This window comes from Oryx dammah, unplaced genomic scaffold (assembly GCF_014754425.2).
Source record: "Oryx dammah isolate SB20612 unplaced genomic scaffold, SCBI_Odam_1.1 HiC_scaffold_11, whole genome shotgun sequence".
Classification (NCBI taxonomy): Eukaryota; Metazoa; Chordata; class Mammalia; order Artiodactyla; family Bovidae; genus Oryx; species Oryx dammah.
Window position 1 is genome coordinate 32,498,549 of NW_024070195.1, and position 12,275 is coordinate 32,510,823.

Sequence of the window (12,275 nt, forward strand, 5' to 3'; positions counted from 1 at the left end):
TGAGGATGCTAGGTTAGGTGACCAGCAGAGGAAGTGCTAGTGAGGATACTAGTTTAGGTGACCAGCAGAGCCAGTGCTAGTGAAGATACTAGTTTAGGTGCCCAGCAGTGCCTGTGCTAGTGAGGATACAGGTTAGATGAGGGAAATAAGTAAATAAGGTAGACAACACCTAAAGATAAAGTTTTCCTGCTAATTATGACAACATAACCGAGACATAAATTCCAGATCCCAAGATAGTTGTGTACTGGTTTTGAAAGGATGTTTAAAATGGCTGACTCTTCTAAGTCTTTATTTTCCATTTTCTTTTTATTTTCCCTAGTTGAGTGTGTTTTTAAACTAACATTTTGGAGAGTGTTATAAATACAGATTATTTATATGTAGAGTAGATAAACAGTTGATTTATTGGGAAGACTACTTAGGGATGTATACTTATCCTGATCTTTCCTTAACATGAGAAAAAATTGCTTGTATCTGTGTAGTATTTTCAAGTTCTCAAATCAATACCATCTTTCGTCTGAGAAAATAAAAATGTTACCTGATAGTGTGGCCTTCCAGTTCTCTGTATGTGTCCAGACAAATGGATACTGAGTCCATATTCTGCTCCACATTGATTGTGTGTGTTTTATGCTGTGACAGAAATGTTTTTGTTTGAAAAAAACACATGCACACTTATTTCCCTGACATTCTTCCAATTTTTAGAAAACTATGTTCACATTTTTCCTACTGAAAACTTAGTTTCTTTCTGGGCAGATATATCATCTTTTTAAAAACCTTTCCCCCAAGATTTCTTTTTAAATGGTTCACAGTTAAATTTAAATTTCTATATTTAGGTAGAATTATGTTTATATACCAACCACCAGTATCCAGGAAATTCAGCGGTAAGGCTGACACATAGGGAGTTTATAGTCTGTTTCATAGTCTGTGTATTTAGACGAGGTTGGAAGCTTACTTAGCAAAATTGCTTGAACATCCAGAATTTCTTTAGTACAAATGCACTATTTGATTTCTTTGTAATTGTTAAGATAACAGTGTGTCACTTTTAAAGATTAGTTCTTAGGAATATGTGTTAGATTTATTCCTTTCAAAGAAGGATGCATTCAGGAACAGCTTTTGTATGTAAATATTTTTATAATATTGGATAGAGTTGGTTTGCTGCAATCACCGTTGATCAAATTTGGAAGAAGTTACAGGCATATTTTTGTACTGTTTTCTCCAGCATCTTTATTTTTTTCAGCTGGATGTATTTTATATTCCTCCTAACTAATCAAAATAAGAAACTGGTTTTGCCTGTGCCAAAAAAATAGAACTATCATTTTTCACATTCTTTTATTTTCCAGGTCATTTTCAAGTAAGATTGTGTTTCTGGGACTTCTGAATTCCAGAAAACTCTCAACTTTGTAGATAGAAGGGCCCAGATGAACATTTCAGGGGGAATCTAACTTTTCATGCAGTGTTTTGTGTTGTGCATTCCAGATACAGTTAACTTTTTGTGTGTATATGATTAGTGTGGAAAGAAATTAATGCAGTCCAGTATTATGATTTATGGACTGAATCCTTTGCCCACTGAAGACTTGCCAAAACTAAAACTATTTTTTTTTCCTTTGGATATTAGAAACAGCTACTGTTTTTGTTGATCTTTTAAAGTTCTGAATGGGCCTATTTCAAATCATACCAGCATGGGAGCTCAGATTAATAATATCGTTATTCAACTAGTGATACTGAGCAAAACCATTGCTCACATGGATATGAGGATAAAATTTCCTAAAATTATTTTCAGGTGCATTAATGCATTTCTGGAAGCTGCACTTGATTTTTCTTTTGCATGAAAGAAATCAAGAATTTCTGTTTATTGTATCAGTTACAGGTGGGCATATAAGTTAATTGCATTTTTTTATACCTTTAAACATAAGACATTTTGCTTTTTAAAGCAGTAATGTGATTGCTGAGTGATCCCCAAAGATTTTTAACTCTTAGTGTATTTATCTCTCTTGAGACATCATGACTGTAGTATATTTAATTTAGATTATTAAGAAAAATTTCCTTTGTTGTTAGTTACAGCAAGCTGCTGAAGTTTCTCAGCTTCGGGGAGCAAGAGTAATCTCTGCTGAAGATCTTCTGTTTCTGATGCGCAAGGATAAGGTAATGTAAAAGAATTTCACTGTATTGAAATGCCATACTTTGTGTTTAATTACAGTTATGTAAGGAAGCTACCCTTGTTATATGGCTTTCATATTGGAATCATAAGTGTTGAACTCATGTTTGGGTCCTCATAGTTTGCACAAGATGGTTTACTACAACAGAATTGATTTTTTTAATTTTTATTTTTACATGGACAAGAGCACTTATGTAAAACTGCTGACAACTAATTCTCACTTATCCTTAACATATCTATTTAGACATTTTCATTGCTACATAAAATTCACTAGATCTTGACTGGGTACTTTGTTCTGGTAACTGGGATATAACTAAATGACATATTTATTTTTCTAATTTTATACAGGATTGTAGATGTTCATAGAGCAGTTTTTCACTTGAAATACAAAGTTTTTTCTGTGACACTGGTTAATAGGAAAAGGCAAATCAATCAAGATGAATATTGCAATAGCATAAAATATATACTCTATTACTTAGGTTTTTTTTTATTTGCTAGAGATCTATCTTTGAATCTGATATTAAACTATTCAAGCATATAATTTTGTCATAACTGTCTTCCATGAGTAGCTAGTTGAAAACATTTGTGACTTTTTGCATGTTTTTAGTAGTTTTCATCTAAAAGATCATTACATGTGGAGAAACGAACCACAGCATGTTATGGTAGCTGCTAACCCAGATGAGCACCCAGGGCTTAGTTCCTAATGCTCCATCTTTCATTTCTCCATTGTTTTCCCCTGGTCTTTTAATTACACTTACCGATTTTCCTTGCACCATCTTTGTATGTTTGTGGCTCAGGTTTTTATCAGAAGGCATCCCATCTGACCTTCAGGATACCCTGTGAACATACCTTTCTGATACCCATTACTTTGTATTCATAAAAACCTTTCCTTCTGATTGACTGAAGATTGACTGAATGAAGGATTTTCTCTTCTTTATGCAGTGGGATATACAAACTGCACCTCCACCAGTCTACCATGAAATTTTATGAATTTTTAGTTCATTGACTCTTACGTGGTATGAGGACTATAAAGAGAAAAGAAATGTCTTTACTATCAAGAAGCTATAATCTGGTTTAAGAAATCTGTATCATTGAGTTGAAGAAGCATTTTGAGACTCACAGTATTTTAAGGTTGTGTGATAAGATGGAGAGTCTGTAAAATGTGGTGAAATGGAGGTTTTCTGCCTAGGTTGAAACTCATGCAATTATATTAGAATGGAACTAGCCAAGGTGCAGGCTTAGTAATCAAGGCAAACCATGATTAGTATGATGGCTCTGGAAGTGAATAGGAAGGAAGGTTTTAGCGAGATAGTGAAGAGTAAGGCTATTCAGGAGCTAGTGACTTCATTAGGAAGACATAGAAGTAGGCACCAGACAGCCAGTGGTGCTGAGAGGAAGGAGCCTGAATGTGCCCTTGGAGAAGCGGGGACCATGAGCCAAGTTCTTTATGAAGACAGCTGGGTAATGGTGGAGTTAGCATCAGTCCTTTGCAGAATACCTCCAGTAGGTTTTTCTTTTTCATCAACAGAGGTAATCAGGCCAGCACAAAAAGTAGTCCACGTCGACACTTTTTCCTACCTCTTGGAGGAGTCAACGTTTTAAATCCTGTGGACCCTTCAGGAACATATACCGATTGTCAAAGCCCTTCTACTGGCCAGAAGGACTCTTAATCAGAATCTTTTAAACAACCAGGAACATAGCTGTAATATGACAGTTGCCAGTGTTCTCATCTTTCTCCTCAAAATAATAATCTTTATATGCTGACATGTTCCAAACAGAATTTAAAGTAGTTTACACAACTGTAATATAAGACAGAATCAAATCTAAAGTACTGAATGGAATCAGAGCAAAGAGAAAGGAAGGATAGCAAAGACCTGGATCCAGGTATATGTTTTTTTCTCTTAATAATTCCAGTTTGTATTCAAGTAGAAGTTGTTGACTGCCCACTGTATTTTACATACTGCACTAGACAGCTTCACTCGTTTTCTGATTTATTTCTCACAATATTCCTCTAAGGTAAGTACTTTACTTACCTTGTAAATAAGGAGACTGAGGTTCAAAGGTTATGTGTTCCTTCTGGCCCTGCTTGGCTCTAATTGTGAGACTATCTTGAACCTCAGTTTCCCTATATATAAAAAAAGATGATAATGTTTGTCTGTATCTCAGGGCTATCAAAAATATCAAATAAAATGCATGTAAAAGAGCTTTGTAAAATATGTTTCAGCTGTCATTAGAAATCTTAAACCTGAAGACTAGAACCCAGTAATCATCTACTCTAAGTGTAAGCATACAACTGGCAACCAGTTCTGTGTTCTTGCCTGGAAAATCCCATGGATAGAGGAGCCTGGCAGGCTACAGTCCATGGGGTCGCAAATAGTCAGACACGACTGAGCGCACACATCAGTTACTTTTAAAGTTAAGCGGTATTGTAGTCTTCTAATAAACCTAAAAAAGCCTCAACTATCATTCATCAGCTTTGAGTTTCATAAAAAATACGTTTCTCAGATTACAGGATGTTTTCCAGAAATATAAAACATAAGCCATCTCTTCTAAATAAAAGATTCTCAGGGAATTAAAAAAAAATAAAAAAGGAAAGTGCTTGACTTCTTAAAACAGTTGTTGCAAACTTTTGTATAGGTGTTTATAAATCATTTTAAAAAATGAAATTTGGTCTTGAAGGTGTACAAAATTCCACAAAGACAGTATTGTCAGCTTACTGTGGAGAGAGTGTGATATTTATCGCAATCTTCAGAAGGAATTTAACCAAAAAGAAACAAAAAACAAAATTAATTGTGATTCTGGAGTATTTGAATACTTTCAAATCAAATGTGCTTTTAAAAATGCTTGTGTTGTAGCTTTTATGTTGAATTTGATGACTAAATTTTGTATTCATAGTACTATGCTGAGAATTGCTATATTTTTCCAGTGGTCCTGGGGTTCAAGTTTATTCTATTTAGTTATCACTGTTCTTTTTGCTGTTGATTCACTAAGTTGTGTCTGACTCTTTGCAACCCCATCAACTGCAGCACGCTATGCCATGCCATGCTTTTCTTTATAGCATCGGATTTCACTTTCACCCCCAGACACATCCACAGCTGAACGTCATTTCCACTTTGGCCCAGCTGCTTCATTCTTTCTGGAACTATTAGTAATTGCCCTTCGTTCCTCCTCTGTAGCATATTGGATACCTTCCGACCTGTGAGGCTCATCTCCCGGTGTCGTATCTCTTTGCCTTTTCATACTGTTCATGGGGTTCTTTTGGCAAGAATACTGGAATGGGTTGCTGTTGCCTCCTCCAGTGGACCACGTTTTGTCAGAACTCTCCACTGTGACCTCTACATCTTATATAGCCCTACATGGCATGGCTTCATTGAGTTACACAAGCCCTTTCACCATGACAAGGCTGTGATCCATGAAGGGGGATTTAGTTACCACTGTAGTTTTTAATCATTAAAATGAACGTATGTGTAAGGTTTCTTCTTTACTTATTTCATATTTTTAATAGAAAAAACTTAGAAGACTGCTAAAATACATGTTTTTCCGAGACTACAAATCAAAGATTGTCAAAGGCATTGACGAGGATGATCTTCTGGAAGGTAACTTAAAAAGCACTAAACTAAAACTTATGTGACACCTGTATGCCGATGACACATTTATACAGAGTCAACGTAGATAACTCCCATCAGAGTTCAATGTATGTCCTTCTGTTAAATATGTGGTTTAGTAACTGTCCAAATATTTATATAGTCGTACTTAAATCTTGTGATTTTCCAATTGTGTGACTTCAGAGTAATCTGTTATTTTAATTCTTCTTTTAATAAAATAACCTGCTTTACTTCAGAATATCATGAAACTGACAAAATTGTGCCGATTTAAAACATAATTAATTTTAGCAAATATAATTTTTCTGTTGTGAATGTAGGGAGCCTGAACTACTGTAATATATCTTTGAAATTGACACATATGTTTTTTTGTTAATTTATTATAGAAAGTATCTGATATATTTTATACTGTAAAGTCACATCATTTTAATGTATTATTTCTGGGCTGTTTGAAATCTAACCAGAAATCTGACACAGAGTGGGAATTTTTCCTTAGCTGATTTTCCAAGTTAATTCCCTGTTTTAGGATATTTAGAAAAAATATTTATGTTGCAAAAATCAAATACTGATTAAGCTGAAAACAGATAATTACTAAATAATACTTACTAATCAAAATAAATGTTTGTGGTTTTAGAAATAACACATCTACTTTGTATTGAATATGGACACTGTATAGTGGTATCCTTTGCTAGTGATAAAGTAGCTAAACAAACTCTACTGTATTAAGGACAATTCCAGAAAGTTGCTCAGAACCAACTAAAGAGTTAACTGACTTTGAAAGAGTACCAGTTACTTTCATTAATCCTTAACAGATTTGCAAGAGTAATAGCTGTGTCAAAAAAAAAAAAAATGCTGATCAAACATTTAATCAGTATTGTCTATTTCATATTCCTACAGTTCTCGTACAATTTAACTCCTGCAAAATAGTTCTCCAAATGAATTTAAATGCTTTCATTTGTGGTGAACATAAAAAACACAGACTTGGAGCAAACAGACCTAAATTCCTATTAATCCCGGTTCTCTGCTTTCCTTCTAGAAGCATCATTGAGGGTCACTTTTCTCATTTGAAAGTCAGAAATTATATTACTGGCCATTACAGTTCAATATGATGTATGAAAAGCACGTGATACACTCCTGCCACTGAATCAATGATGGCTGTTAATATGATGCTTTGAACACCGAGAAGCTCAGACTAGTATTCAGTTTTACTCACACTGTCATAGGTCATTTTGATGCCCTCTCCTCAATTTATTTCAAACCTCTCTACTTTATCATTTAAATTTTCTAATTTCGTGTGCTTTACATAAACTTCTAAAATACAGTTGACCCTTGAGCAACATGGTTAGGGGTGCCAGCTGTCTCTACAGTTAAATTTGCCAAAAACTTTACAATTGGCCCTCATACACACTGTTCTGTGTCCCCATATTCTCCAACCACATAGAGTCATATAGTATGCATTTAGTGAAAAAAAAAATCCAGGTTTAAGTGGATACATGTGTTTCAAACTTGTGTTCTTCAAGGGTACACTGTAGTTGATACAATTTATAAAATAAAATACTCAGGTAAAATACATTTAATACTGAAGTGGGTCTTCTGGAATGGCCATGTAAGGACTGTGGTAGACTCTTTGCCCAGAGAAACACGTTTAACTCATGAGAATTAAGAAAAATAATAGTTTAAAATAAAAAATAAAATCTCTAGTAACTGTTCTTAAGGGCAGACAGCAAATGGAGAAACATATTCAGAAACAGTCTACTAAATCTCATTAAGAACAGTGAGAATCTGTTGCCTTTGAGCCACAGTCTACTCTCATCACCTCTCTCCTCCCTTCCTACCCTGGTGCCCCAGCTCAAAGTGATACAAGCTTTACTCTGGATACATGTGTCCAAGAACACTGGGCCCCTGCTTCTCTACCCCCTAATCTAGGGTGACAGTTTCACCCCAGGAAGGGCAGGAGGTCAGCATCTCTTGTCTTCTTCAGCTCTGTGTTGCAGAACTTCAATGCTAGGCAAGCACAGCTACAAGGACTGTGACTGTCACTCATCCTCTAGTAATAGGGAAGCTCTCAGGTTGCCCCATCTTGACTTGCTGCTGCTGCTGCTAAGTCTCTTCAGTCATGTCCAACTCTGTGCAACCCCATAGACGGCAGTCCACCAGGCTCCCCCGTCCCTGGGATTCTCCAGGCAAGAACACTGGAGTGGGTTGCCATTTCCTTCTCCAATGCATGAAAGTGAAAAGTGAAAGTGAAGCCGCTCAGTCGTGCCCAACTCGCAGCGACCCCAGGGACTGCAGCCTACTAGGCTTCTCTGTCCATGGGATTTTCCAGGCAAGAGTACTGGAGTGGGTTGCCATTGCCTTCTTCACATCTTGACTTGCTCACAGGGAGTAAAGCTTCACACCAGAAGAGACAAGCCTTGAAGACAGGAGTCTGAATCTCTAACAAGATCCCCCCTCTTAGATCCAGGACAGGCTTTCTTGGATTGCTCTTCCCAACTCCAGCTCTAGTACAGAAGTGCAGAGATTCAGCCAGTAAGAGAGAGCCTTAATAGCAGAGAGCTCTACAGCTCTTCCTGCAGGGACTGACTCTTTGGAAAAGAGCATTTGGAAGTTCTTGACTAAGAGTGTTTTAAAACAATGGAGATCCTGGTGGTGAACCAATAAGGGGAAGCTGGTCACTCTAATACTAATAACAACACAGAAAACAGTGCACCAGCTTAAAGTTTTAACAAAAGAAAGCAGTAGCTAAGAAGAGCAGTAGCTAAGAAGATCCCCTCCTGGGGTCAGAGCAAAACTTACAGGCTGGTCAACCTTGACTCTGCAGAGTGACCCAAATTATTTAGATGAGTCTGTGGAGCAATTTGTGCTCAATAGTATTATTGAAACAGCAGAACTCTCAGCCAGCAGTTAGTGGAAGCTAACAGCTGTGTATGATACAAATAGACTCAGACCAGCCAGAAATTTAATGGAGAGAAAAGTGACAGCAAAAGAGAACCTAACTTAAAAACCACAATCATTCCTGGTGGTGGAGTAAGCTCTTCACATGCTCAAGGCTGTGCTATCTGAAGAGCAACACTGAAGGCTACACACTGAGAGGGAAAGAGACTTATTTGAACTAGTCCAGCCAAGTCACTAAACAAACAAACAAACAAAAAACAAGCAAATGATGACAACAAGCCCCAGGATGGAAAGGGAATTATTATCTAGAGTTGCTCTGGTATATTTCCTAAAATATCCATTTTTCATCAACAACAACAACAAAATACTAGACATGCAAAAAAACAGATATATTTGATCCATAAAAAGGACAAGAAAAAGCAGATAAGACAAAGTGCCTTTGAGGAGGTCCAGATGTTGGGCTTCACGGATGAAAACTTTAAATAGCTATTATAAATACATTCAATATTTTGGAGTATAAAAAACTCCAATACTTTGGCCACCTGATGCAAGGAACTGACTTATTAGAAAAGACCCTGATGCTGGGAAAGATTGAAGGCAGGAGGAGAAGGGGACATCAAAGGATGAGATGGTTGGATGGCATCAGCAACTCGATGGACATGAGTTTGAGTAAGCTCCGGGAATTGGTGATGGACAGGGAAGCCTGGCATGCTGCAGTCCATGGAGTCGCAAAGAGTCAGACATGACTGAGCGACTGAACTGAACTGATAAATATATTCAAAAGACTTAAGGAAACCATATGTAAATATAACAAAAGAAAGGTATGGTTACAGTGTCTCACAAAATAGAGAATACCAATTAAGAAATAGAAATTATATTAATAGAAACAAGTAGAAATTAAATCCACATGCATACACACACACACCCCAGAGGGTATCTATAAATGTAATTATGTAGGTAAACAGAAAATATGACTGTGTTAGCAATTGTATTGATGAAAATAATTGTACTGTCGAGTCTGTAGCATACAGACGTAGTATATTTGATAATAGCAACATAAATGAGGTGGGTGATAACGAAGTTGTGTTGGAGCAGGGAATGACAGTTTTTCTTCTCTAAAATGTTAGGGTTGTCTTTATTTGGTATATGAGTATGTAATTTGTCACATTAAAAAATAATCCAGTTCTTACTAAGTCACACTGATACTTTTGTGTATTAAACTGTACTAATTACGTATTGTATGTTACATTCCTTCCTGACTTTTTGTAGTAACCTTCTTAGAGTTTTGTTTTGCTTTTAAGTAAGTATGATAGTTTTATCTCTTATGAGAAAAAGAGTAAAATCTCATTCCATAGATTTTACATAGATTGTCATAGTAATGTACCTAGTATTTTTTTCTTTTAATTTCAAGTTGCAATCCTAATGCTTTGTATTTATGTCTTTGTTTTTATTTTCTCAATTGGGCTTGCCATAGCAGGATTCTTTTTCCAAATCTGATAGCCCTTCTTTTTTTTTTTTGGTAAGAAATTTTAATCAATCTATAAATACTCACTGTAGCAATTGTCTTATTCATGACATAAGTAGGTGATTCAATTCTGTAAGACATTATGCTTTTTTTTGGATACAAGGGTTCTCCTTTGGAAGATTATTTTGAGAGAATTCCAATTTTGAATTTTATATGCAGTATTCCATACTTAACAGTAGTTAGGACTGATGTAAACCTATTTAAGAATATTTTGTTTTTCCTTCCTTTATCTTCATGAAGACAAATTGAGTGGCAGCAATAATGTAAACAAAAGACAAAAAATTGCTGAAGACTTTCTCAACTCTATTGACCAAACAGGAGAACTCTTGGCAATGTTTGAAGATGATGAAATTGATGAAGTTAAACAAGAAAGAATGGAGGTATAGTACATGCTTCCCTTGTTAGAGTAATAGAAGAACCATTGCAATGTGTATAATATTGGATTATTCTATTCTTATGTCCTTTAAATGTTTGTCTGAATTGTCCAAATCAGTGGTTTCATGTCTGAAGCACCATTGTGCAGTGAAGTAGTCCTGGGAAGGATGTCAAACTCTGCCTTCATAGCTGACTTTGGGAAACAGCTTCAGTCCCCTGTTTCTTTGTTTCCGCCTTTGAATATGAGTAGATTTCCCTAAGCTTCCTTCTGGATTGTACTTTTACTGATATTATTTTCTTCCATAAAAGCTAGTTTATAATTAAATAATTTACTTAGTTTTTGTACCAAACCATCCAGTTATCTTTGTGGGCAAAACTAATTCTTACTGCTTTTGTGTTGACATATGGTATGAAGAGCTATATTTTCCAGCCTGTAGTTGCAGGCTATGGTTGGCCTCACAGGCTTAGGTAGTATCCAGGGCAATTACATGCTTTATATTGCTGTAAAACAATGTCAGTGACAAGTGCTTGGATTCCCTGGGCATGTTTTAACAATGGATAAGAAAAATTGTATGCCTTCTATTTACCCTAGCTATTTATTCATAAAATTGTTTCCTTAAATATTATACTTTGGAAAAACAAAAGTAGTGACTGATTTCATTTGAGTGCCTTTCAATATATAAGGCATTATTCTTATCATTCTTATTCTTATAATGCTTTTACATGTTTTTTCTTAAAAAAAAAAAAAAAACACCTCCATTTTTCCCCTTCTCTTTAAATTGGGCAAGAGAGGTAATTCCAGAGTTCTGAAAGATTGTGCTAAGTGCTGACTTTATCATAGTCTCTATGCATGCTAAAAATATAATTATTTCATGTTAAATTTTGGAGGAAGTCCAGTAGACATCCATGCTTTATAAAATTTAACAGCCTTCTTTCAAGAATTAGTATGCTTAGATCATGAGCTGTGATCTAAAGGCAGTGTTCTTCTTAGGTATCAATTACCTTAGAAATGTGTGGTTATCTTGGTTTGAGGCAACTGCAAATGATTTTAGTTCAACTTTGCCTTGGGCAAAAAACATGCTCAGTTGTCCAAAGCAGATGATAAACATATATTTCTGATGTCATTATGGCCTAAACAGGATATGATTGTTTGGTGGCATGGTTTTACTTATGATGCATTACGCAGAGAGCAAATATTGTTTATGCTTTATTTTTTAAACATTTTTACATTATACAAATGGGCATTAAGAAAAATTTATTAAGGAAAGACTGTACAGAAAACATTAGTGAAATTGAACAAGTAGCTCTTTCAATTTTGACAGGAAAATCTCTGTCAACTAAGTCTATTGCCCAGAAGGGCATTCCACAATCAAGGAGAAGAAGAGAAATGGAGCATGTTGTAACAGTAAGCTCATAATAGCAGGCTACTGTGGGCCTGGAAAACTGATGAGTCAGTAAGGTACAAGTTCAAATGAATCAAATATTTGGAAATGTAGGGCAGAAAAAGCTTGGGAGCTCATACGGTTTAAATTTCTCTTCCCTATAGTTATATTATATATTGCATAGTGGTGACCAGGATAATAAAATATCAATAGTTGATAGAAACAATTGCAGTCAAAGTCAGCTTCATCTATACAAGAAAAGTTAAGATTGTCAGCTTCTCCAAGCCTTGAATCATAACTAAAATCTCTAACCAAAATAACAAAGAGTAGTTTTGAGATTCTAT

General features: G+C 35.6%; 1 protein-coding gene across 3 annotated transcripts in view; it reads left to right on the top strand.

Moving 5' to 3' along the window:
• Nucleotides 1-12,275, top strand: part of SUPT3H (SPT3 homolog, SAGA and STAGA complex component) — a 399,531-nt gene that overhangs the window by 260,131 nt on the left and 127,125 nt on the right. For all 3 annotated transcript variants that reach the window (XM_040249540.1, XM_040249542.1, XM_040249539.1), the window contains exons 4-6: nt 2,053-2,139; nt 5,658-5,748; nt 10,415-10,554. In XM_040249540.1, the coding sequence (XP_040105474.1) occupies nt 2,053-2,139; nt 5,658-5,748; nt 10,415-10,554 (318 nt within the window). The remainder of the gene's footprint in view (nt 1-2,052; nt 2,140-5,657; nt 5,749-10,414; nt 10,555-12,275) is intronic.